The following is a 24942-nucleotide window of genomic DNA, read 5'->3' on the forward strand; positions in this document are numbered from 1 at the left end:
TGTAGAGAACGAATTTCCCCACAAGGGATTAATGATAGATAAATTATTAATAAAGCATAAATTATTATTATCCGTTATCTGTTAAACAAAATTTTATGTGATGTAATTTACCACAACATTAACCATAGTCAAATAAATTTTCATTGTTCTTTTTAAATTACAATCGTATATAAATGTTGCATCAACAGAACCAAACACAGCTTCCTTTAGATTTGTATGGTCCTTTATTGAGGTTTTTCAACATTGAAAAAGCTGACAGAGATAAATAAGGTGGACTTCAACTCATTAGAATCGAGGCTGACGGAATGCCCTGAGAGCAATCGCTGGAAAAACATGTCTAGCTGAAAAAAAAAGGAGAGGCGGATCGCATCAATCTTGGATGCATTTTGTGTTAATCTATTATTAATTCTCAACATTTGAAAAATCTGTTGACAATCAAGTTTCCCATGTTTGTTAAGCGTAGCCGCTTGTGCTTAATTCATGTGTCAAATGAATACAATGATATACTGACATCTGCTGGCAGAAAATCTTTTTTAGCAAGCAACAGCATCTCAGTGTTTATTTTATCTATCAGGTTAAAACTGTGTAAATTATGTCGTACCTGTATTAAATTTAAAACCAAAAGCACTGGGTTTTTAATTTAGTGACACACATGACCGAATAATGAGACATAATAATAATAATAGACATTTTCAATTTAACATTCATGGATGGTAAAACTATATCAAAAATAAATTAGATGATTTCCTTAAATGGAAATAAATGAGGATGGATTTAATAATCCCATATCCTACTAAGTGTTACGTCCATCAACAGAAATGAAGAAAAAGTCATAATGGTTGTAATAGACTTGCTTTTTTTTCAGTTGTTATGCAGTCTTTGTTATCTTTTTTTTTTAAATCAAAATGCCGCGAAATTTTGTTCCCTGTAAATTGAATTTGACAATTTCGTTGATGACGTCTCGTCGAACCGGTTTGAGCAGTGACATCACTGATCATGTGACCTTTGGCCTTTTTTCACGTTGTTTCATTGGCTGAGCCTGGAGGAATCCGCACAGCGGGGCCGGACCACTGAAGCCATTTTATTATCATAACAACAGAGGTGTAGCAGGTGCATCAATATTTTTTTATAGCTGAAGTTTTAAGTTTAGGATCAGCGATGGGACAGTGTGGAATTACGTCATCCAAAACCGTCTTGGTTTTTCTTAATCTCATATTTTGGGTAAGCAAAAATAAGGGAAAAAATAGAAAAAAGCAATACATTAGACAAAAAAGGTTAAAAAAAGATGTGCTGCATCTCACAGAGGCTAGGGATGAGTAAATCAACGTCAGCAAGCTAGTAAACTGCGCCAGAGATGCGGCACATCTGCAGTTTTTTTTTTTTGTTTTTGTTTTTTTTTTTTTTTGTAAACGACTTCTAGCTCCCTCTGCGGATCAGTGACCAAGGTGAACCGTTGTGTTCTCTTAAATGGTTCGTGTACGGACAAATGGTATTGTGAAGAGTTGCTAGCTTCACTGCGTCGGTAGCTGTCGCCCACGAGTTGTTGCTATGACGTTATGCGACTGCTGACCTGCATGGCTGTCGGCGCATTAACCGTGTTATCATCGGATTAATCGATCTAAAGGCTTGGATTGATATTTGCATCCAATGAAATGTTTAAAAAATTGAGAGGATCATCTTCACTGATTCCCCTTAAAGCTTCACTGTGTCTGTATCTAATGTAGTATCATCAAGTGTGTTCCTACATACATTGATATATATCAGTCTTAGTCACACATGGCCTTGTGCTCAATTAGATTATTACAGTCATGCTTTGCTCTGGTTGTAGTGTTCATGCCCCCTTTTAGTCTTTCTTTTTTTTTGTTATCAAATTTATTTGAAAAAAAACCTAATGCAAAATGTATTTGGTTAGATGTGGTATATTTTGTGGTATATTTAGACAACAGGTAGAGGAAATCTAGAGAGGTGGAGGTATGCTCTGGAAAGGAGAGGAATGAAAGTTAGTTGCAGCAAGACAGAATATATGTGTGTGAATGAGAGGAACTCAGGTGGAACGGTGAGGCTACAGGGAGTGGAGATCAAGAAGCTGGAGGATTTCAGGAACTTAGGGTCAACAGTCCAGAGCAACGGAGAGTGTGGAAAAGAGGTGAAGAGACGGGTCCAAGCAGGTTGGAATGGGTGGAGAAAAGTGTCTTGGGTACTATGTGATAGAAGACTTTCAGCCAGAATAAAAGGAAAGACAGTGGTGAGACCAGCGATGATGTATGGACTAGAAACTGTTACAATGACCAAAAGACAGCAGGCAGAACTAGAGGTTGCAGAGATGAAGATGTTGAGGTTCTCTTTGGGAGTGACCAGGATGGATAGGATCAGGAATGAGTCTATCAGAGGAACAGCACATGTCCGATGTTTTGGAGAGAAGGTCAGAGAAGCCAGACTGAGATGGTTGGGTCATGTACAGAGGAGGGATAGAGAATATATTGGTAGACGGATGCTGGAATTGGAGCTGCCAGGCAAGAGGTCTCGAGGAAGACCAAAGAGAAGATTTATGGACGTAGTGAGAGAGGTTATGAAGGTAGTTGGTGTGAGAGAGGAGGATACAGAGAATAGGGTTAGATGGAGAAAGTTGACTCGCTGTGGCGACCCCTGACAGGAAAAGCCGAAAGAAGAAGAAGAAGATGAAGAAGTGTGGTATATTTTGTGTGACTGAAATTTAAATGAATAGAATATTGTATAGAATCGAGAAGAAAAAATATATTAGTGAATTAACCAGTAAACGATTAAGGAACTTCAAAAGTAATTTCTATTCTTCAGGCTTTATCTGCAACATCTTTTTCTTATATCCGCAGGCTGCAGCTGGTATTTTATGCTACATCGGAGCCTATGTATTCATCACATATGACGACTATGACCACTTCTTTGAAGATGTGTACACTTTGATTCCAGCAGTCATAATAATAGCTGTCGGAACTCTACTCTTTATCATTGGCTTGATTGGCTGCTGTGCCACAATACGTGAAAGCTCCTGTGGACTTGCAACTGTGAGTGTGACCAACATTGTCTTTCACCTTTGACACAGGATGGATGTAGATAAGGAACCTCAAATACAAACAGCTGAAAGAAGGCACAGGCAGAATAACTTACAGGAAGTGTGAAATTAATTGTGCAACAAAATTACGAGTTATCTTCAATTATTGCCATGATCTGATTTTTTCTAAGAACTTCCTTCTTCCTTTTTGTCTTTTCAGTTTGCTGCAATTCTCCTTCTGGTATTTGTAACAGAGTGTGTGGTAGTGGTGCTTGGCTACATATACAGGGCAAAGGTAGACCCCTTTTAATTGATCATCAGTGCGGCACGCTTCTTTAGTTTTACTTGTAAACTTCCATGCAATTGGATCTTGTTCTAGTATCCATTATAACAATACACAGGACAATCACAGGACTATGATTATTGTTAAAAAATGTCAACTATATGTTTTTGTTGTTGCCAACTTGTGTGTATTTTTAATCTGGCTGAATAGTATACCGAATAATTCATTTCAGCAAAACATAATTTATTGTTGCGCAGTGCTTGTCTACTATGATTAATTAATGTGTATCTCACCACAAGTGCTAAAAATCCCTATGGGTAAATGTGATGCTTAAGGGCTTAGATTGTAAATTGGTTTGATTATAAGATGAAAATCTATTAACTTCTGAGATAGCACATATAAATTGCAGTTTGTAAACAGGGACATCAGCAGCAGATGTGCGTGTCTTCCAGGTTGAAGATGAGGTGAATCACTCGATCCAGAAGGTTTACAATGAATATAATGGCACCAACAGTGACGCTCCTAGTCGCGCCATTGATTATGTGCAGAAGCAGGTAAGGAGCGGATAATGTCAATATTGTCAAATATATTCCTAATTTTGATATTGTAATGTGGATTTGGTTCAGGTTATTTGTTACATATTTGTTTAATTATACACATGTGCCTGAGACATCACATATTTCAGAGCAGATATTTTGCTTTGTATAAAATTCAGAGTTTTATTGTAACTCACGGAGGAGGTCCTCATTCCGACTAGCTAATAATACTTCTTTGTTTATCATGAAACTATGACTGATGTACTCCTACTCCTGTGTTCATATCATTGATATATATACATCCTGTTTTTGATTTTAAATCTAGTTAAATGTCTAATTTATTGTTCTTTTTCTGGCTCTCTGTTAGCTTCATTGCTGCGGCATTCACAACTACTCTGACTGGAGAAACACCCGCTGGTTTAAAGAATCAAAGAACAACAGTGTCCCCGTCAGCTGCTGTAAGGCCAACATCAGCAACTGCACTGGCACCCTGACTCGACCCACTGATCTCTACCAAGAGGTATGAGCAGCAATGGATAAAAAACTGTTAAGGGCTCTCTGAAATAAATCATAAACTGTATTTTTTCTGGATTAAACTGTATTTGAGCCTGCACATTTGTATAATGGTTAAATAGTGTAATTTCTATTTGTCTTAGGGATGCGAAGCTCTTGTTATAAAGAAACAAAAGGAAATCATGATGTATGTTATATGGGCTGCACTGACTTTTGCATCAATACAGGTAAGGAGTTTAGGAGTGAAGAAATGCGATGTTGTTGTAGGAGATCTATGGACCTCATTTTAGGCCATTGGTGCAGGGTTGCCCTAAACAGGGCATCAAAATTTTAGTATTATGGTGAATGTTCTCAGTACAGAAATAATCCTTTTCTGGGATACTTTGAGTTTTGGTGATACTTACCCTTGCTGATCACCTCTTGCTTTGTGCTATTTATGAGCAATGTTTTTATCGCAGTGAACTTAGAATTTAAGAAATGCTGATATAGTTTCAGAATACATGTAAGATAATCTGTCTTTTAATGATCAGCTGATGTTTTTAGGTTTGACTTTATCTATCTATCTATTTATTTATTTCAAATCAGGAACTCATAACATTCATATAAAAGTACTTCCTATAAAACTGAAGTGTCATGTGGGAAGAAAATAATTAACACTGAATAAAGTCATACTGTAGCAGCTGTTACCCAGTGTTGAGACTGGAAATAACAGCATCTCTAGCCCTATAGTCCCAAGTTTAAAGTCCCAGTTAATACCTGCAAGTGTCATGTGTGTTCATGTGACGCCTGATGATCAAGACCATTCTGTTCTATATGAAAATAAGCATGTATGTTAAAACCAAATCATCTTTTTAACCTCCAGATATCAATAATACAACTCCCATTCCCAGTTTGCTTGTTCTCAGACAGCAAATCAAAGGAATATAGACTGTTATTTGTTATTAAGGTAGATCTAAGTATCTGAGAAATGCATGTACTCCTAAGTCCTGCCCCTTAATCCCACTGTTTCTAAACTATTGTTAATTTTGAACTCCCTGGCTGAAGGATTTACAAACCAGTGGTCCTGTCAGACACCACACACTTGATGGCACTCTATGATCCTCAAGACCCAGATCTTATTTAAACATTGACATTGTTATGTATTGTTAAGTTCCTGGATTTTGATGCCCATCTGAAGGGGTCAGTCTTAGCCTAGTGCTTTTTTTTTCAACCTGCATCACTTATGTTGTCAGCAAATGTTGCTCTGACCACCATTATGTGAGACCTCAGTGTGTTCTCATAATTGAACCCGTGCAATCACACCTGCTCAAGGAGATTTCTACTTGTAACCAGTTTCTTTGAGTTGGGTCAAGGCAGTGAATTTAGGTATTTTGGGCACTTTTGATCAATATCAGTGCTACAGAGCAATGAAAGATTCACCACATCAGAGTCATTCACATTCATATTCTTTAAATACATTTACATTTGGAAAGGGAAATTAATGAGTGGGTTTCTCTGTCATTACTATTTCTGTAGATGCTGGGCATGTTCTGTGCCTGTGTGGTGTTGTGCAGGAGGAGTCATGATCCAGCATATGAGCTGCTGGTCACTACCAACAGCTACGCATGAAAGATGCAAGTTACCAACAGAGCACTCAAAAAAATCGAAGGAGCATCGTCAGACTTGTCCACAGTAGAATTCAGCTATAGTTGTATATAAGCTCAAGCACACCTTGCACAATTCATGATAAAGTAGCAAACACTGACAATGAGGTTTGAGCCGGGCTTCAGCAGAAAACCAGTTCTTTATTGAAATGCTTTGTCATTATTAATTTTCCCTTTTTTTTCCTACAAACAACAAGATAACTTAAAAGCAAAACTGTTAAAGCTTATTGGCAATATTAATATTACTTAGTTGTTTTTTTTTTTGTTATTTTTATGGCTTCAGAAAATCAGGCTCATCCACACACTGAATGATATAATTAGAAGCATTTGTCTTTAATTTCAGGTTTGTAAATGTGTTACGGACTGTAATTCTTTATGTGCTAGTTTGCACTGTGGCTGGTGCTCTGAAGATGTTTCATCATTGTTAAAATGCAAAATCAACTCTTAAATAGATATTATTCCTATGATCTTGTATTGACTAGACATTGTACACGGAGACAGTCTCTTATTTTTGTAGCAGCTCTTTGTTTTGGCTTTGAAAACCATTATTAGTAATGTTGGTGTTTGTTCTTTGTGTTTTTTTAATCCACCAATTTCCATGTTGTAAATAATGTTCTGAGTCAAGCTTCAACACTAAGGCTTGTGTCCGCATATAAAGTTTGAGCCAGTCCTGACAGTGTGAGAATTATCAGTCCTACCTTATGGTGTTCATGTTGTTTCTGTTTGTTACCATGTTCCAGTCATATAAGTTATTTAATTTTGTTTGTCAAGAACCAGAAGAAATAAGAGTATTATTTTATACTGTTTTTTTCTGTGAAACTGTGGAAATGTTTTAGCATTTTTAAGCTTTTAATTTGAACCTTCTACAATCAGCTAGGGCCGCAGGAAAAGCCAGATAAATGAAATTGTATTAAGAATGGAGAAAGGGCAGAACACAAATAAAATTATACATTTCAGTGTGATGGTTTCTTATATCAATATAAAACCAAATAGTAAAAACTGAGTCATTTGATTTTTTTTTTCATTTGCTTCAAATATATTAATCTTCATCATTCCCCTTACAGTATTTCAAGTAAAAGAAGTAAAGGAAATTGAATTATTTGACTAAATGTAAAATGGAGTTTAATTCCTTTCCATGACTAACCTACTTCTTTTGATGGTTCATGTGGCCGAGCATTCAGCTCTGGTCCCCAGAGACTTCTGTTACTGCTTCTCAGAAGATGGGTTTCACACAAACAGACACTGTTCACACTGATGTAGTATCAGTCATCTTTTTGAGGAAATGTATGAAGTAGCAAGCTGGCTGCTGTAGACTTTTCATACTTAGGCTGTAATCACTCAACTACACTTCAGGGTCTAAAATGTTTTTGTATGTACATTTTGCATCTATCGAAACAAAAAGATTTTTATATTTATAAAAAAAAAATTATATATATAAGTTATAGCTGTTGTTAGAGTAACAGAAAGTAGTACAATTTTTTTAATTTTTTTATGAGCAAATACGTATGGTAGTTTTTTTGGTTTGTGCCCCCGTGTTTCCTTTCAAGTTTTAATTCAGAGCTTGCCCAAATAGTTTCCAGGCACCATTCCAATTAGCCCGTCTTTCTTCACTGTCCACCAGCCGTTGTGTCCTTGTTCCAGAACCTGCACAATGTCCTGGCAGATGACAGTCAGATCGTCCTCTTCCTATGCAGTCAGTGAATACAAAGACAACAAAAGTTAAAGCAAGACAAGGTTGTTTCTCATTGAAGTCTTCACTACGTTCACAAATTACTAATACATCTCAAAAGCATGAAATGTCGCTTTGGTCTACGCTCTTGTGGCATATAATTGCGTTCTCAGATTGATCACCTGTGCAGTGTAGTCATAAAGCACAATGTAGCTGTCTGCACCATCTGAAGCCAGAGGCGTCGCTTGTTCGCTGCCGAGAAGGAGAGCATATCCTTCATCTAAGGTCTTAGCTGAGAGCAAAGAACAGGTAGTGAGCCGAAAAATGACATCATATATGGTGGTTTGCAGGACTGTTATTTACTAAGAGACATGACCAGGAGTTAGATTTTTATTTATACTTAGAAACTCAATAAACCCAAAGACAATGTCATACAACATGAGTCAACATGAGTTTACCTTAAATTTGTGACAGTTTGTTTTTACAGATCTTGTTTTATATATATATATATAGACACACACACACACATGTATGTACATTTATTAATCGATGTGTATATGTATATATGTAGAGAGAGAGAGAGAGAGAGAGAGAGAGAGAGAATGATGACAGTACAATTGTACATTTCAAATTATAACTAAGCAACAACAAACTTCTTTCCATTTCCCAGTATGCAATGTTTGATAATCAAACAATATACCAGAGAACTTGTTCATTGATCCTATGAATAGTCAGGTGTCCCGTGGTATCTTGGAGCACAACAATACTTACAATCACCAATGGATGTCAGTATGGGTTGCGAGTTTCGAGCACAGTCTCCGCTCTGTCCGGTACTTCCAAGAAGGGGTTCAGAGCATCTGGGAAAAAAAAAAGAAAAGAAAAAAACCTGTAGAATTTACAAAGTGGTTTTCAGAAATCAAGGTGCATGATGTTCTCAATGAAATGTCACTCCATATCTTAATGGGCCTCACCTCCTTTTCAGGGCGTCTTTGCCCGAAGTTAATGCAGCTTGCCCATTGGTGACCCCGGAATTTTCCGTCTGACAAAAGCTCTCAAATACGATGGGATCTGTAACAAACAGAAAACTGTTGAGGTAAAATCTAAAAATGAATCTTCTCATGCCCAACATTGCCCAAAAGTCATCCCACGAAGTCTGGATATTCATGAACAATGCTTTGTTTGTATCCCTTTCATTTTATCATTCAGGTTGTACATTAGAGGGGTTTAAGTCTTTTCTTTAAATTAGAAGATATTAAACATCCAAAGTGTCAATATAATAATTTCTTGACTGACACATCATCATGTCTCACCTGGTGGACTCATACCCGTCTTTTTCATCTCTATGAAGCAGTTATTGTCAGTGGTGCTGTCACACTGTTCCAGGGCTGTCCTCACTTTCTCATAAAACTGTTTTGGCACAGGAAGGTCATGCATTTGCAATCGTAATTTGATATTTTTCAATGTTGGAAAATTACGCCTTCCATCACAAACCGAAGTGGACCTGAATGTCCAGCTATCGTGTTTTTGAAAATGTGCCTGAAGTCAAGCTAAGGCCAATAATTTGAAACCCATGTAAATAACTTACCTCATCATTTTTGACACACTGCATGGAGAAATAATTGCAGTGGTCCCAGAGAGCACACCTAAGCAAGCATATGCGATCAATCTCCATTTGTTGGAATACCTGTGAAGCATACGCAATTATTAGAATACATGGTTATAGTTCAGGGGATAGGACTTGATAGAGGCAGATGATTCTCTGTGGTGACCCCTGCAGAGAACAGCCCGGAGGAAAACATGGTTGTAGTTGTGGTCAGTTTTTAGTCAAACCCCACTGAAGTGCGATTTGTCTATGGTCAATAGCTGGACAATGAATAATATAAAAAACAACAGGGATTTTATGTTTGTTTAGAGGTTCTAGTTACGTTGTGATCAAGAGCAGCAAAGGTATCATGAACATCATCTGCAGTACCTCACATGTGCTTCTGTGTGTTTCTTCCCAATCCTGATGAACAATTTGAAGCTCAACAGTGCTATCAAAGAACATCTTCTCTGTCAGAGGTGAGAAAGTCATCTTTTATATGTTTGCATGCATATTATTCAAGCGTTAGGTTGAATTGAGAACTCAAAGGACAAGTTGTCAGGGAAATGAAAATGTATTGAAGACCATGAGCTCTTGACCTCACCTGCTTGACCTGCTGTCATTCTGCATTGCTTTGCCCTTTGGTGAACCTTTGAATCGGACATTCAGAAAATAACATACAGTATAATCAGAGGAAATGCACTTTGGCCCAGTTCCTCTGTAGCATATACAATCTTGAACATTAACAGGGTGATCAGTGAAGTGATCGTTTTAGTTATAATATAGAAAATCCTACAAAAACATTTACATTTAATGGTCTATTGTTTACTATTTATTTTTTTAGTTATTTTTGTGGTCTGACATTACATCAGTATATTGAAGTACTTGTGTATCATACCTTTTCTAAATGTTTAGTTGTAGCTGTTGTGTTCACAGTCCCTTTTTCAGCCTCACCTGCCTCTTTACGTTTCAGCTCATAGTTCTTCTTAGACTGAGAAAAAGCAAAATAAAATGCAAGGTAGAATGGAGCTCCTAAAGAGCAATGATGAAGTATTACAGCATGAGATCCAATTATAATAGAATAAAAAAAAAAATAGACATTTATAATTTCATCTGACTTTGATAGCGTACCTCAATTGTTTTCTTGTACAACAACCCCTTTTTCCTCTGAACTTTCTCCATGATGCTTTCAAACTGGAAAAAACAAAACAAACAAAAAACAGGCTATAGAATCAATACTTTATGAGGGCTGAATATTGCTATCCAGATTTTCTGTTAAATTTCAGTTTGTAAGCTGCTCAGCAACATGATGTGAAAAAAGGGCTTTTACAAATTTGTTTTTAGTTTGATTCACTAAAATAATGCTTATCTCTTATCTCTTAGTGTTTTCATCTTTTAGTCTCATTTGAAATGAATTCCTTCATATTTGATGACAATGTTTCCACAGTTCCCAATGATGGGATCTTGTTATTATATCAACTAATTCAATTATTCACACTAACTTTGATGCCAGCACTAACTTCTAATCATTTGTGTGTGTGTGTGAGTTTGTTTGCACGTGTGTGTGAGAAATAAGTCAGTTATTAAGCAAACTAAATTGCTCAGTACCTTCTTCCTCTGCTCTCTCTGACGTTCCCTAAAGGCCTCAATCTTTTTCACCTCCTCTTTCAATACTTCAGAGACATGGATGTGAAAGTTCCCGATGTTTTCAATTTCTGCAGGCAAACATTTTCAGAATGTTATGAATACAATGGCTTGCATCTAAAACGGAAAGAGGACTGACATTTTTCAGACTGAGCTTACGTGTTCTTAAATGTTCGAAGGACGCTTTCAATGTGCTGCAAAAAATATTGCAAGATCAGATTTGACCAGTGTCAGACTGCAAGAGTGTTGAAGACAGTGAGGTCAGTATTTTTCAGTTCATTCGGATCTGTTGCTGAACATTATCTTTCAGGGCTGTTTGTTCCTGTTTTTTTATCCTGCATAAAAACATGGTTACACAGCAGCAAAGTACAATAATTTGATATCTAACACTAAAGAAACTCCAACATACAAGATACAAGAGATTCGAAAAAGGTGTTACCTTAAAAACTCAAAATCCAGCATTCAGACATTTTGATACTAATGATAGAAATGCATGGTTTTACTTTTGCCACTTTGACAAGCAGTTAAACATAGGCCATTTCATGATATTGTTGTCACATTCAGAATAAAGTCAGCACTGACAGGAAACTATTCTAAACAGAGAACCTGACAGCACACCTACGCGTCCGACAGAATGATTATAAGAAAATATTTGATCTTTCAAAGTCTTTTGTTTGGCATTACCTGATCTCTCTTTGTCCCCCAGCTTTATGAGCAATGGTCACCAGTTCTTTCCCGTACTTCTCTTCTGCTGCTGCCCTACACACCATGTGGAGAAAGCCTCAGAAAACTGCACTACAGTAAAGTGACTTTATAAGTGCAAATGTGCTAACATCTGTAAAATTGTTGAGACATTAAATATCTTAACAAACTAGACAAATATTTATATATTATACCATGATATATAAGACCAGTGAAGCACACCTCATCTTAAAAAGCTCCTCTACATCTTTGCACATTTGTCTTCCATCTCTTAATCGCTGGACCACAGCATCATATCCAGTGTGACAAGTGTAATCAGGCGGCTGCAGGAGAATACAAAAAATATGCCATAAAATACTGAACTGAGAATCATTGCTCAATAACGATTGTCCTTGAGTTCACCCACACAGTAATGTAAATACAAAACAGCCAAAACATTTGTATATTGAATCTAACATGGACAAATGCTTAATCTAATTGCAGTTTTGTCTGCACTGCACTTTAACACTGCGTCACTGGTTGCACACGCTGTTTGAGTGCAACCAATATTCACTGGTAATGGAGCCTGTTACAAAAATTTACACATCTAATACTGTTCACAATCCACTTAGCATGTAATATGAACATGAAGATTCAAGAAAATGTTCTTGTTTGATTTAATTAAAAATGAGATCTCTTTATTTTTCCAATGTCAAATTCAGCAGAGCATGTCTTACCCAGAAGGAATCACTAAACGCCATGGACATCATGTTGTTCCTCCCTTCAGCTTCATACATCCTGAGAATGAACCCTTTATTCAGTTTCTTTCACTTTTATGAAGTTGCTAAAAGTCACGCGACACACAGCCTATCAGTGCCACCAAACATCACTGAGTCATTTTGAATGAGGAAGAACTTCTGTGTCATGATGTCACTGATCACAGGATACACTGCTTGTGGGTAGAAAACAAAATGTCTCTTCAGTTATTATAAGACTGTCAAAAGTGTTGAAACTGTCAAATTAGATAATCAAAGATACCAAATAGAAAAATCAATTCTTAATTTACAATCTAATTTACTGTGAAATCATATTTTTTTACTCATATTCTTTAAAGATTACTTTGGAATATAGAAAGAATCTATGTGTTTATACTCAGCATATCCATGTATTCATTTCTTTTGGATTTCACGACAGGGATTATTATATATTTTGCATGACAATGCTTTAATGTCATCCTCCCCTATATATTCAAAGCTTACATTCACTGAGAATCACGCGGTTTCATGTTTGTTCCTGTAATGACCAGAGGGAGGCGACACAGACCTCTCAATAATCGTTGGTATAAAGTGAAAATCATTTGGACTCAATACAGAGACGGAGGTTTTTCAGTGTCCAAAGGGGGTAAGTGTAGTAGCAGAAAGCTTTCGATATATTCGACTTAGATACAAATCTGTGCCTCGGGCATCTCCCAGGGAACACATGAATGAGCACATAGAAGCTTATTATTGATTTTCAAATTGAGGAGAATGGCAGCATGTGGTGTCTCATCGGTGTCGGAAGGAGAAGTGTGAAAATCTTTCACAAAGCAGAGGGATCAAACACACACCTGACGACATGGCAAAGGAAAAGTGCAGATCAATAAGCCCTGTTGAGAATAATGGAGCACGGTCCGCTTACATTTTTTTTGTTTACTTGACAATTTTTTGTAACTTTCATCATTTGCATGCATCTTTGCAGAAAAAGAGAGAAAAAGACTGATTTACTGAAAATGTTACCTTGAAAAAAAACGAAATATCTTGAAAAATTCACAATTACAGAAATGCATTACAAACTATCCTATGTGCAAGATGGAGTTTTTGTGGGGTACAAATAAAAAGAAAAAAATCAAACTAAATGAAACAATTGGGTTTACACTCAGCATATAGTTGTCTCAGCACAGCATGATAGCTAAAATTCTCATTTTTTGTTCTCACATGGAAATATCATTAGAATGTTTATATTTGAGTTCAGCAAATTTGTTTTCCTAAACATCCTGCAGTTACTGCAGAGATCATCCTCCCAGGCCGAAGGAAACGACTGGGCTAACAGTCTTTGAGTCCACCGAGCTTGGCCTTCGCTATGACCCCGTTTGAAGCCTCTAATGGAGGGACAAGCTCTGGGAATCAGCTGTGCTCGCACACTGGCGTTGTACCACACACAGACATACACACACACACTTCAGTTTTCTGCCACTCTCTCACTCACTAGTTCTTTCTCGCTCACACTCCCTGGAGTGGCAGTTATTGAACTGTGACAAACGAGCCGTGTCAGACCAGCCCCCCTACCTGGAGAATTGACTAAATGACCTTTCCATTACCCAACCACTGCTGTATTCCCCCTCCACGGATAGGGTTACACACACATCCCATTTACCAGGACTAGTGTCACCGGTTCTGCCAATAGGCACAATATCTCTCAGCATTGTGATAAATTTGCTATTTTATTTTATTTCGTTTTATTTTATTTTATTTTATTTTATTTTATTTTATTTTATTTTATTTTATTTTATTTTATACCTAAGCCTGTTGAGCACTTCAAAATGTACAGTATTCATATTGACTTCACCCCCTGGCCGAGTGATATGCATGTGATGCCGTACAAAACTTGGATCTGGAGAGCTGGGACTTTTTCTCTGTGCTAGTGTGTGCACTGGCCTGTGTGCATGAGTGTGTGTGTGTGCGCGCGCAGACATGTGGGCCTCGTTTCTCAAATGTGTGTACTTAACTGGTTTTCACACATTCTTCATCTTCCGTTCTTGCTAATCCCCTGCTGATCTTTGCCACCAGTGCTGAATTTTGACAGGTATTTTAGGATACATGCCGAAGGAAAGGAACAAAGGGGCAGATCAGATGAGTTGAAATGAAAGGTTAAACAGAGGTACAGAGAAAAGCAGTCAAAGACAATAAAAAAAGAAAGAAAAGTAGAATAGATTACAGAATGAGAAGGCAGAGGCAATGGTCAAAAAAAATTAATTAAACCACTTGATAACATTTCAAAGCAAAGAGAGGCTCTGAATTTAAGAGGACAGAGTGTGGCTGAGACTCGCTTGACTTTTGCTAGATTTCGGATAGGAATGCAGAGAAAAGCGTCCTTGGCCACTTTAGTGGGAACCTGTTCGGAAGCTGACAGATGGAGAGTTAATGATGTGTAGGCACAAGGGCAGGGCCTGTAGTTGCCGGTGAGACATTCTGCAGTGGCTGTCATAATACAGCTGAAATCCAACAGCTGAAGAGGAGAAAGGAGGAGGAGTAGAAGAAGAAAGAGCAGATTCATGCTAACCCCACAGAGCAAGTCAGGGGTCTTTCTCACGTTTGATCCACGCCTGGCTTCAAATGAAACATTTATTAGCTATCTTAATCCTCAGATGTCCTGCTAAGAACACCAGTCTTAATCAATTTGATCCTCATGAGTGTGTAATTCCCCAGTGTGATCAACTGGGCATATCAATGAAGGGGTACACACATGTCCTGTGTACGTCGTTGTTTATTTTCCTACTGTTCCATCAGCACTGATGACATGTAATATCCTCATGTTTGTAGTTCTTTGATTATTTTATGTTTGCCTTCATACCGCTGTCATAATGAATGTATGAAGTTGGCACACTATATAAAGAGCAGCGGTCGTCCATACAGTCTTTGTCTGTCCGCTTGCACATTTTATTTGGTGTGTACCGGAGGTGACTCTTGTGAGAGGGATGCGTGCCACAGGCAGTTCCCACCTCTCTTTGCCTCTTTCTCCTCCCCCCACATGGGCATTCTAGTCTGGATTTTAGCGTAACACTTATTTACCCAGAGGCAACCTTCTCCACAGGGTTCTCTTCTCTTCTCTTCTCTTCTCTTCTCTTCTCTTCTCTTCTCTTCTCTTCTCTTCTCTTCTCTTCTCTTCTCTTCTCTTCTCTTCTCTTCTCTTCTCTTCTCTTCTCTTCTCTTCAATTATTATGTGTCCTCTTCTCAGTTCCATTTCAGATATACGGTTGATTATCATACACTTACTCTTACAATATTCCCCACATCTATGAAACCTTATTTAATTCCAAGCATCTACATGTCAATTTTCCATGTTATTCAGTTAATTTCAAGGCATTCATTTTCATATACAATGAGAAAAGCTTAACAGTAGAAAATTAAAGTGATACTGCTTTGATGGAAGTTCCATCATTTAAATTGTCATACTAAAAGAAATCCATTTGCAAAGAAACAAGTCTTACCTTTTTTATATCCGCTGATGAAGACAAGATAAGATAAGATAAGATAAGATAAGATAAGATAAGATAAGATAAGATAAGATAAGATAAGATAAGATAAGATAAGATAAGATAAGATAAGATGGACTTCACCACAAAGGGAATAAAATTCAATTGTAACAGCAGCATTACAGGGAAGAAAACTGTGGAAATAGTAACAATAGAAAGAACTGCTTTCTAGGAGATTGAGAATCATAAATCCAAGTGTCATTTAATGGCTGGATAATCTTTGACAAGGTGCGGTAATATAACAGCAGGTGGGGCTGTTGAGTTTCCAATTTTTTTTTTTTTTTTTTTTTGAGTGCCATGTCTCCTCAATCTCTCTGTCTGCATTCCTTTTGTTTTCTGCTCAGTCTCACCGAAAATGGTGAGGCCCTCTGAGAGAATTATCAACAACCACTCTGCTGCCTGTCTGACCCATGCAAGGGTAGAGGGATGACCCAAAACAGAAAAATGACAATTTACTGATTAACAGCACACACACATACACACACACACATCACATACACTAAACACGGGTATCTATCTATCTATTGATCTATCAACCTGTCTACCCACCACATCCCTTAAAACATGATAAGCAAAGTAGAAATGAAATGGATTGATTAATATTTATCATTTCATTGTGTCCTACTCTTACTTTTCTTTGTTTTTACAGCAATTTTTGCCAAAACTTGATTTGTAAATATATTCATAATTAATAGCACTATCTATCTATCTATCTATCTATCTATCTATCTATCTATCTATCTATCTATCTATCTATCTATCTATCTATCTATCTATCTATCTATCTATCTATCTATCTATCAATCAATCTATCTATCTATCTATCCGTGTGTGTATGTCTATGTGTGAATGTATGTCTATGCGTGCATGTGTATGTCAGTATGTATGTGTGTCTAAGTATTCTACACACATGCACTCAAATGATCGGATTCATCCAAACGCCCCTTTTAACCTTTACTTGAATGACCGTGTCAGCATAGTGTAACATCACTCCTTCATTCACAACTGGAGGCGTCCCCGAACAAAGTCTGCTTTTTCTCTGTAAAACTGTGAAAAACTACAAATATGATTTCCCATAGATATTTGTTTGATTTTTCGGAACTGTTCTTGTTGTTTCTCTGGGATTTAAATTGCTTTTTTCCCATTGCTTGAAACTGTGTAATTATATTTATGTACATATATATATATATATATATATACTGTATATATACAGCATGTATTTTATTAAACTGTGATGAGGCATGTTAATCACCATGCCAATACACAGCAAACATATTTAGCTATGATGAGATAATAATCATTTGTTTATTACTTTTAAATGTTAAAATCTGTGGGCTAAAAAAAATTGAAACATAAAAATACATTTCCATGAATTATGTCCCACAGAAATCGACCTAAGTCTATATTTAGTACAAATGCTTTCTTCGGGAGATGGACTAATGGTGTAACAGTAATTTGGTGCATGGAGGTTTTATGTGACAGTTTGTCTTCGATGTTGTGTGGCTGCGTGCAGTTCATGGTTGGTTGTTGGTGATCCATCAGACATTTTATTGCCATGGTAAAAAGAAGGAGAGTGCAGGTTGCTTTTACAGTATTACAGCAGAGGAAGATGGAGGCAACTACCATTAAGTTATTTCTGTTTTCTTGTCTGCCTCCATCACAGTCCTATTGCTGTCCCTCATCTGTTTTGTTTTTAATATATAATTCATGTTGCCTTAATAGTTCACATAAATAGTACGTTATGTTTGTGGCATCGACTTCCGAGAACAGAATAACTATTATTCTTCCTAACTGCCTAACTAATGTTCCTTCCTAAATAATGTAATGTACACTCATTTAAAATAACATTAAAATTGCTAAGCAATTTTATCTGAACTTCATGTTTTACTGTAAATGTTTCTTTCATCTGCAGTTAACAATCTTAAACTTTTATAACACAACTATTACATGCATTAATTTATCTGTTGACCATGTAAGCTAAACCATACGTACACTCTGTGCTTACACCCGTGTAGAAATTGTAACACACGTTTTTTACTAAATAGCTGTCTATATTAAATGCATGATTAACCTAAAACCCCTCTAAACCTAACCAAACACACACACACACACACACACACACACACACACACACACACACACACACACACAGTGACTGCAAAAATTGAATTATCATTCAAGAGAATTCCTTCCTCACTGTCTCTCTCAAAATTCTGTGATTCAGATAAAATCATTTTGTCAAATCCAACAAAGTGAAACTGCTATTTCACTCTTTACTATAATGTTCCTTCATGGTTTGCTTATATATTAAGTACGTTCCCTTTTAGAAGGGAAATAAAATATTTTCATCAGTCTATGGTTGTAAATTTCTGTTTGATCAATTTCTTTAGCTTCTTTATCAGTATATCTGAAAAGATGACTTAATAGTGGGAATTAAGGGCTGTCAAAAGTGAGCACAGCCGTGTTTAACATAATTAGACAGTGATATGAACGTGTGTAGCATACAGGGACAACAACTGTATTCATTTTAATTATCTTATTTCACAAAATATCTGAGCTGTCTTGCTTCTTGTGTTTGGCAGTGTAAATCTTGTCAAATTGCTTTGACAAAATGAGCCCTATTTAAAAATATAGTTATGCATACATATATAGAGAGAGACTGTAGAGTGATAAAGATATACAGTACATGGGATTTAGACAACCCAGTTTCCTACCAACACACATGAAATAACTTCATTTTTCACATTTGTTCTGTTTGGCTCTTTTCTATCACAATGTCTAACTATGTGTTGTGATGTCTGCTAATTTTCACACCAAACATTACCATAAATGTTCCATAAACATTTGAATTTGTTTAACTGGATGTTTAATTTACACACACGCATCCCATATATTTGTGAATATAAATGTTTGATTTTTTTTTTTTTTTTACAGTTGTGTCCTGCACACTGAAAAACTAAAACACGGGTAAGTAGTGTTTACTATTTCTCACAGCGGAGCGTAGTTGCCGTGCAGAAAGGACCATTCATGTGATATTTGTGTTAAGAATTAGGGTGAAAAAATACCATCGGGACAACTGTTAAAATAGTTGTGGATGAAGTGTTTTATTTTTTATGAAATGTGTAATGTTTTGCTGGTTTGGCCCGCAGTTAGTGTGTTACAGTTTTGCAAAGACATCTGACTGTTTCAAAAATTGTGTCCAGGCAATCAGGGAAAAAAACAACAACTAAAGACTGTCATAATATTCAAAACCAGTATTTCCAAACTTGTAAAACCACTTTAGATTTGACTCTTCTACCCAAATGTCACTCACAACACAAATGCTGTCTTTACCTCCAACCACCAACGATCATGTTATCCTTTTACATTTTTTTGTATCCATGACAGCAATATGGGGGATATTAGGCTTGAAGAACAAATAAAGCGACAGGAGAAAATACCTAATAAAATAAATTGCAAATATACATTGAAATGACATATTTCTAATTGATACATTTTTTTCAATATTCTTTGATTTCCATCAAAGAAGCCTAAAATGCACTAAAATCATACGCTGTAACGAATAGATCAGCAGGATTTTCATTTTCCAACCTCTAGTTCTAAAACAGTTAAAATCAAATATTAAAAATGCACAGAACCGATCTGCAGACTATAATTACTTTTAGTGCGTGTGTGGCTCCATCCAGGCGTGTTTGTTTATGCAGGCAGGCAGGCCCAGGTATCGCAGTTACAGTGGTGTTGTGCTATGTGATGGTGTGCATGATTATCGACCAGCGTGTCATGCAGGATAAGGCCCAGTGTGCCTCTGTTGACTGCTTTGCGGTCAGCACTGCAGGGAGCAGGATTGTGGTTAGCTTGCAGACAGCCAAGACTGTGTAAGAAGATCAGCCATGTGAGTGCGAGTGTGTTCGTGTGTGTTTGTCTTTACTTTGTGCCCGGTCTTCGCTGCTTTGCAGGCATCTCTTTACGTCCATATATCATTTCCTTTTTATTAACCAATTTGAGCCATTGATCATCTACATTTTTTTTTGTGCACAGGCATACACACACATACACACACACACACACACACACACACGGACACACGCACGCACTTAGAGCATACACACACTTTTACCTTCCAGCATTTGAGAAGTGCCTAAGGCTTCAAACAAGCCAGCGGTACTAATGGTCCTGCTGCGTGAGAGGCTACGGTCCTGACACAACACACACTTAAATATATAATATGTTGCAAAATGTTTCCTAGCCAGTCACCTTTCTGCTTGACTGACCAAGTGTTCATGTGGCATTTTTTACACTTATACAGTAGGTTAATGGTACAATTCATAATGTGTGAACTTATTTGATTTGCTTGTCAATACATGTGGTAGTATCTTCTACCTGCGTCCTATCACTGTGAGCACAGGTACATCCAGGAGTATCTGCAGCTAACGGGTGGCTCTTATGCATGTTGAAGACTTGCATGGGGGGAGGCAGAGATGCAGCTTTGCCATGCTCTGATTCTTCCCTCGACCGATGATAGAGCCGTTCCAGAAGCTTCATCAATTCTTCATGGGGCCCAGCGCTAAACACAAACAATATCTGACGGAGGTTTGCCACAGGCATGCTCTGGGCACCCTAAACCTCCTCTCTCTGAGGTCTCTCCCAGTATGTTTTGCAAGCTTGAGTGGTTTTGATACAGTTGTGGCAAAAATGGGACATCACATTCAACATCAAGTCAAATGTTTGATGCGATGTATTTAACCTTGACCGCGCTTGATTCTTGTCACGACAAGGGGCTATCGATCTAGTTGGGTTTTTGAGTGTGTGTGTGTCTGTGTGTGTGTTCATTGTTTCAGTAGACAAGAAACCACAAGTTTATCTTTTGTGATATCAAACCAAACAGAACTACCCCACTAAGAAAATGTACTGTATCAATGAAATAAAAATGAAAATAACTTAATAAATAATTTGAAAGGAATACATATCCCCGCCCTCTTAAAATAGTCACCTAAGTCACGTTTCAACTTGTTCAGAAAATATGAAATAACTTAACTACATGTTGAAAGAGGAGTTGTTTCAGACCAAAAAAATCTTTGTGACCCACCTACCCAATTGGAATATAATTTGACTTTTTTATATTGTCTTCAGAATTTATTTATTTATTTTTCATTTGTTTATTTTTTTCCTCTCTCTACCAAATTGACATATGTTTATCTGCACTAACGAGTGACCATTAGAGAGATGGCAAAAACCCACACAGGCGTGTTCGAGCTCCTAAAGGGTCCTGCAGACACGGGAGCGCGCTTGTCCCTCAGCGGCCGCCGCGCCGCGCCGCGCCGCCCAAGATGGGTTTCCTGTGCTCCTGCATTATCAGGTTAGCAGAAGTGGTGCAAAGATGCATAAGAATGGATTACTAAAGATGCAATATACCATTTTTTTGTGTTAAATTTATGCCGTTTGAGTTGTTGCGCGCTGCGCAAGTGTTCTTTCCTGAGTAACCACCTTTCTTTTGATGGGATGTGCCTTATTTGTGTGACCGGGAGATCGTCAGCTTCAGGGCGTTTATTCAAGTTACTATGAAAAGTGCATTTTTGGTCTATAAAAATACCCAGTGAAAGTGATTGGCACGCGTATCTCAGCTGTCAGGAACAGCCCTGCAGCGTGCACGCACAATGACGCGCTTGTGTTCCTGTGTTTTTCAGATTAACAAAATTATTTTCAATTTCTGCACGTCTGGGAGGCCCTTTGTCAAGGGTGCAACATACACACGCACTCGGGGATGTATTATTGGAAATAATTATGGCTAGATATTTTTTGGGATGTATGAATGTAGGGGCCCAAAGTGTGATAGTATTACCGCAGATCTTGTGTCCGTTTTGTTTTTGTAAGATCAGCAAAAATATCACCACAAGCTCAGCTCTGTCGCAGTTCTTGTACCATCACATCATGATTGATTTGGTTTAAATAATAACAAATTACTTTTAACCTTCTTGCGGATTTTTAATAATTATATTTCTATCACACTGTCTGCCACCTTGTCCTGATTTATGTAACTTTATATGTTACAGGACATATTATGGGACATGCAGGTCTCTGCCCGCAAATGAGCACTTCAGGGACCGCCTGGAACAAAATTAATCAATTACTGCCGCAGAAATTGGGCAGATTTGTTTCTGTTTCTGTGACAGTGTGGATTGGTTAAGGAAAAAAGCATGGCTCGTCTTATCTCAACAATAATAAGTGTCATGCATGTGGTTCTCTGGTGAAATATAGTAAGATTATTGATTTTTAACTGTCCTTCGGTGATTTCATTGTTACTTGTTGGTAGAGAAGAGTGCGGTGAGATCATTTTGTTTCTCGGAGGAAGGGGTCATTCGTTCACTCATTTGTGCACTGAGCTGTTAGTAACCCATAGCCCGTTGTTTGTGTGGTTTCATAAGAAATTCTCATGTAAATCAGACTTTCTGTGGGCGTTGTTGAGAAATGAAAAACAGAAGTGACTTAAAAAACAGTTATTTGTTTATTGTATTTAGCTTTATTTAATTTCAACATTATCAAGCAGTTTTTGGCACTTTGTGTAAAAGTGCCATCCACATGACAATAACTGCCAAAGCATCTTTTTTTCATTGTGGCTGTCCATTCATTACCTGATGGGTATTCAGTGGCATGGCCCTCATCCGACTGTTAACCAGCGTCCATAATAAGGAGCGGTTGTGGTGAAGACATCTTTCACTAGTCGACTTGTCATTAACTAAAAGCATTGTCGAGCTTTGCTCCCAATTACCACTCCTCTCACTGCTCACATAAATCACACATTGTTGTCTTTCAAGAGCTGTACTCTTGTCTGAGACCTGATTTACTCTCTCTCCCTCTAGCCGACTGTTGCCCAACCGGTCATCGCCGTCTCCGTGTTTGCCCCGCTGTTTATTTTTTGTTTTTGACCAGAATTCTCATTGAGTGTTGCCATTATGATAGGGAGTAACTTTACCTTCCAACCTGTCCCACTTTATATTGAGTATAAACGGTGGTTGATTGCAGGAGGTTTAGGCCAAAGCAACAATAGAGACCTCATCGTTTAAGCTGTTATGATCTTTTAATGATCTTCCATTACTGTATCATTATCCTAAGAGCCAGCAGTCACTGCTGCAGGCCTTGATATCACTTTCATTAAAAGGAGGTTGGGATCATTTGTAGTGGCATTTAAGTCATTTGTTGAAAGTGTTTGTGTGTGTGTGTGTGTGTGTGTGTGTGGGGTTGTGTTTATAAAAGAGACCCGTGGTGGTGCAGTGTATTTTTATCTGGATCATCGATCTGTCTCAGCCTGCCCTCCTCTGCCTCTGGGTGTAGAAGCCTTGACCTTGGCCGGGTTGTATCTTGGAGCCATACGACCTCCACTCTGGGCCACTGCTGCTGTGCGATTCTCTCCCACTCGCTTATATACAAACAATTTTATAAACATGCACAGAGCTTCTTGTACACAAAAAATGAAAGTACTTTTATCTACTAGATTTATCAGAAAAATTAAAATTAACAGGTGAAAATGTTCACGCAGACACAACTAAATATTGGATTACATTAAACATCAGCAGACATAATCCAGCTGTAATCCGGGTATAAAAATAATTGTTTAATGCGCTTGTCAGCGTTGCATGGTGGCACAGTAGTTTCAGGTTTCTGTGCCTTACATGCCATAGGTCAACTGGAAAGTCTAAATTGGCCAGAGGTCTCAATGTAAGAGCCAAGGTTGAATGTTTCTTTGTGGGCCTGTGCTCTAGTTGCGATTCCCCCTGATCTACAATGTACCCCTCCCCTCGCCCAGTGACTGAAGGAATTGGCTCTGACACTGCCTCCTTGGATAAGCAGTATCAGTTAGTGACAAACCAGAGTGTTAAATGTACTGTAAACGTGAGCATAGTTAAACCTATGCAAGTTTGATGATAAAATTAATACATTAAATTAGATGAACTCAAACTGTTCTTACATGCACTTCAGTGTTGACTGGTGATTTAAGCATATTAGGCTGAAATATGTAGCAGTGGATGCAACCCTATGTATTCTTCCTTTTAACCTTTATTTTTCCTGAAACCTGTCACTTTTGAGTATTCGATCTATTTTCAAATTCATTTAAATTCATGAATGTTTTCCAGTGGTACTTCTTCCGGACCATTTGTAGATATACAAGGTATAAATTATTCACAGTGCCTTTGTTTTGAACCCAGTAAAAAGTGAAAGGGATTTAGAAACTTGTCTATTTCAAAAACGGTCTTGGTTTAATTTTTGACTAAATAAATAGCAATTTTAGGATGCGAGATGATACAACGACTTTATGTGCCAAAGCAATTTTTACATTTTTTTTTTTAATCACAATCAGATCTGACCATCACATAGTCCGTCTGTGCTCACATTTAATCTGTACTTTATGTCACTGTCTCCCAAGTTTGTTAGATTATGCAACTTTTCTTTTGTCTAATTTAAACTTTACCTACCTCAACCTTTAAACTCACTGATTGCTGTCACGGAGCCCTGCTTCTTTTCCCTAATAGAAGGTGAATTTCAGACACACACACACACACAGACACAGATATGTACACTTACCATGAAGATAAGGGTCTGTGGGCATATTTGTTACTAAAAGTGAAAAAGTAAAATATTATGTGCTTGAGGGTTAACAATCTTTTTTTTTTTTTTTTTTGTAGCTGTGTGTGTGTGTGTGTGTGTGTGTGTGTGTGTATGAGAATTTGTGCATGTGTGTGTTCAGGAGGAGGTTGAGGGCTCAGTAGCACTTGGGCCTTGGATTGATGTCCGTTACCTCCCCCTTGAGGCCCAGCTCGGTGGGATAGTGTGTCAGTAGGACAAAGGCATGGCGCCATCCGTCCTGCTCTATGGGCCAGTAACCAGAATTAATTACAAACCAATCGAATCCGCTGCAGCCAATTGGTAAACTAATTGGTAATTTCAGCTGCCCATCTCGTCATGGATGGGCATCTTGCTGCGGACACTGATGCTCGATGAAGGGAGCTGCCCCTAAGGTCTCTTATTCTCTACTGAAACTTATAAAAGTAGACCTTTTATCTGTAATTTAACATAGCC

The 24942-nt window shown here is 37.6% G+C and overlaps 2 protein-coding genes across 3 annotated transcripts; one reads left to right on the top strand and one right to left on the bottom strand.

Annotated features, from left to right (window-relative positions):
- Window positions 1-1071: 1071 nt before the first annotated feature.
- Window positions 1072-7002, top strand: LOC147217960 (tetraspanin-3-like). Its single transcript, XM_086175125.1, has 7 exons — window positions 1072-1221; window positions 2850-3041; window positions 3249-3323; window positions 3764-3865; window positions 4215-4367; window positions 4504-4587; window positions 5876-7002. The coding sequence occupies exons 1-7, from the start codon at window positions 1159-1161 to the stop codon at window positions 5966-5968; spliced, it is 762 nt and encodes a 253-aa protein (XP_086031251.1). The 5' UTR covers window positions 1072-1158; the 3' UTR covers window positions 5969-7002.
- Window positions 6254-12365, bottom strand: LOC147217961 (proline-serine-threonine phosphatase-interacting protein 1-like). Of its 2 annotated transcripts, none has more exons than XM_086175124.1 (15): window positions 12317-12365; window positions 11823-11923; window positions 11583-11657; window positions 11058-11092; window positions 10863-10969; window positions 10386-10448; window positions 10153-10245; window positions 9859-9904; window positions 9645-9724; window positions 9258-9356; window positions 8983-9079; window positions 8644-8740; window positions 8444-8529; window positions 7855-7924; window positions 6254-7689 (listed from the first exon to the last, which is right to left on the bottom strand). In XM_086175124.1, exons 1-15 carry the CDS (start codon window positions 12347-12349, stop codon window positions 7674-7676), a joined length of 1098 nt encoding a protein of 365 aa, XP_086031250.1. In that variant the 5' UTR covers window positions 12350-12365; the 3' UTR covers window positions 6254-7673. The 2 variants fall into 2 exon arrangements, with proteins under 2 accessions (XP_086031250.1, XP_086031249.1); XM_086175123.1 differs by having other exon boundaries at window positions 7855-7964.
- Between the last annotated feature and the right edge of the window lie 12577 nt (window positions 12366-24942).

This window comes from Fistularia commersonii, chromosome 27 (assembly GCF_037954325.1).
Source record: "Fistularia commersonii isolate RoL2024-O1a breed Wild chromosome 27, RoL_Fcom_v1.0, whole genome shotgun sequence".
In the NCBI taxonomy this organism is placed as follows: domain Eukaryota; kingdom Metazoa; phylum Chordata; class Actinopteri; order Syngnathiformes; family Fistulariidae; genus Fistularia; species Fistularia commersonii.

What these genes read in the sequence shown, in the direction of transcription:
- LOC147217960 (XM_086175125.1), top strand. Translation starts at nt 1,159, where the DNA reads ATGGGACAGTGTGGAATTACGTCATCCAAAACCGTCTTGGTTTTTCTT. An exon ending in GCTCCTGTGGACTTGCAACT is followed by an intron (nt 3,042 to 3,248) that starts GTGAGTGTGACC and finishes TTGTCTTTTCAG; the next exon opens with TTTGCTGCAATTCTCCTTCT. An exon ending in TTGATTATGTGCAGAAGCAG is followed by an intron (nt 3,866 to 4,214) that starts GTAAGGAGCGGA and finishes GCTCTCTGTTAG; the next exon opens with CTTCATTGCTGCGGCATTCA.
- LOC147217961 (XM_086175123.1), bottom strand. Translation starts at nt 12,349, where the DNA reads ATGATGTCCATGGCGTTTAGTGATTCCTTCTGG. An exon ending in CTTCGAACATTTAAGAACAC is followed by an intron (nt 10,970 to 11,057) that starts GTAAGCTCAGTC and finishes GTTTGCCTGCAG; the next exon opens with AAATTGAAAACATCGGGAAC. An exon ending in AAAGACGCCCTGAAAAGGAG is followed by an intron (nt 8,530 to 8,643) that starts GTGAGGCCCATT and finishes TTTTTTTCCCAG; the next exon opens with ATGCTCTGAACCCCTTCTTG.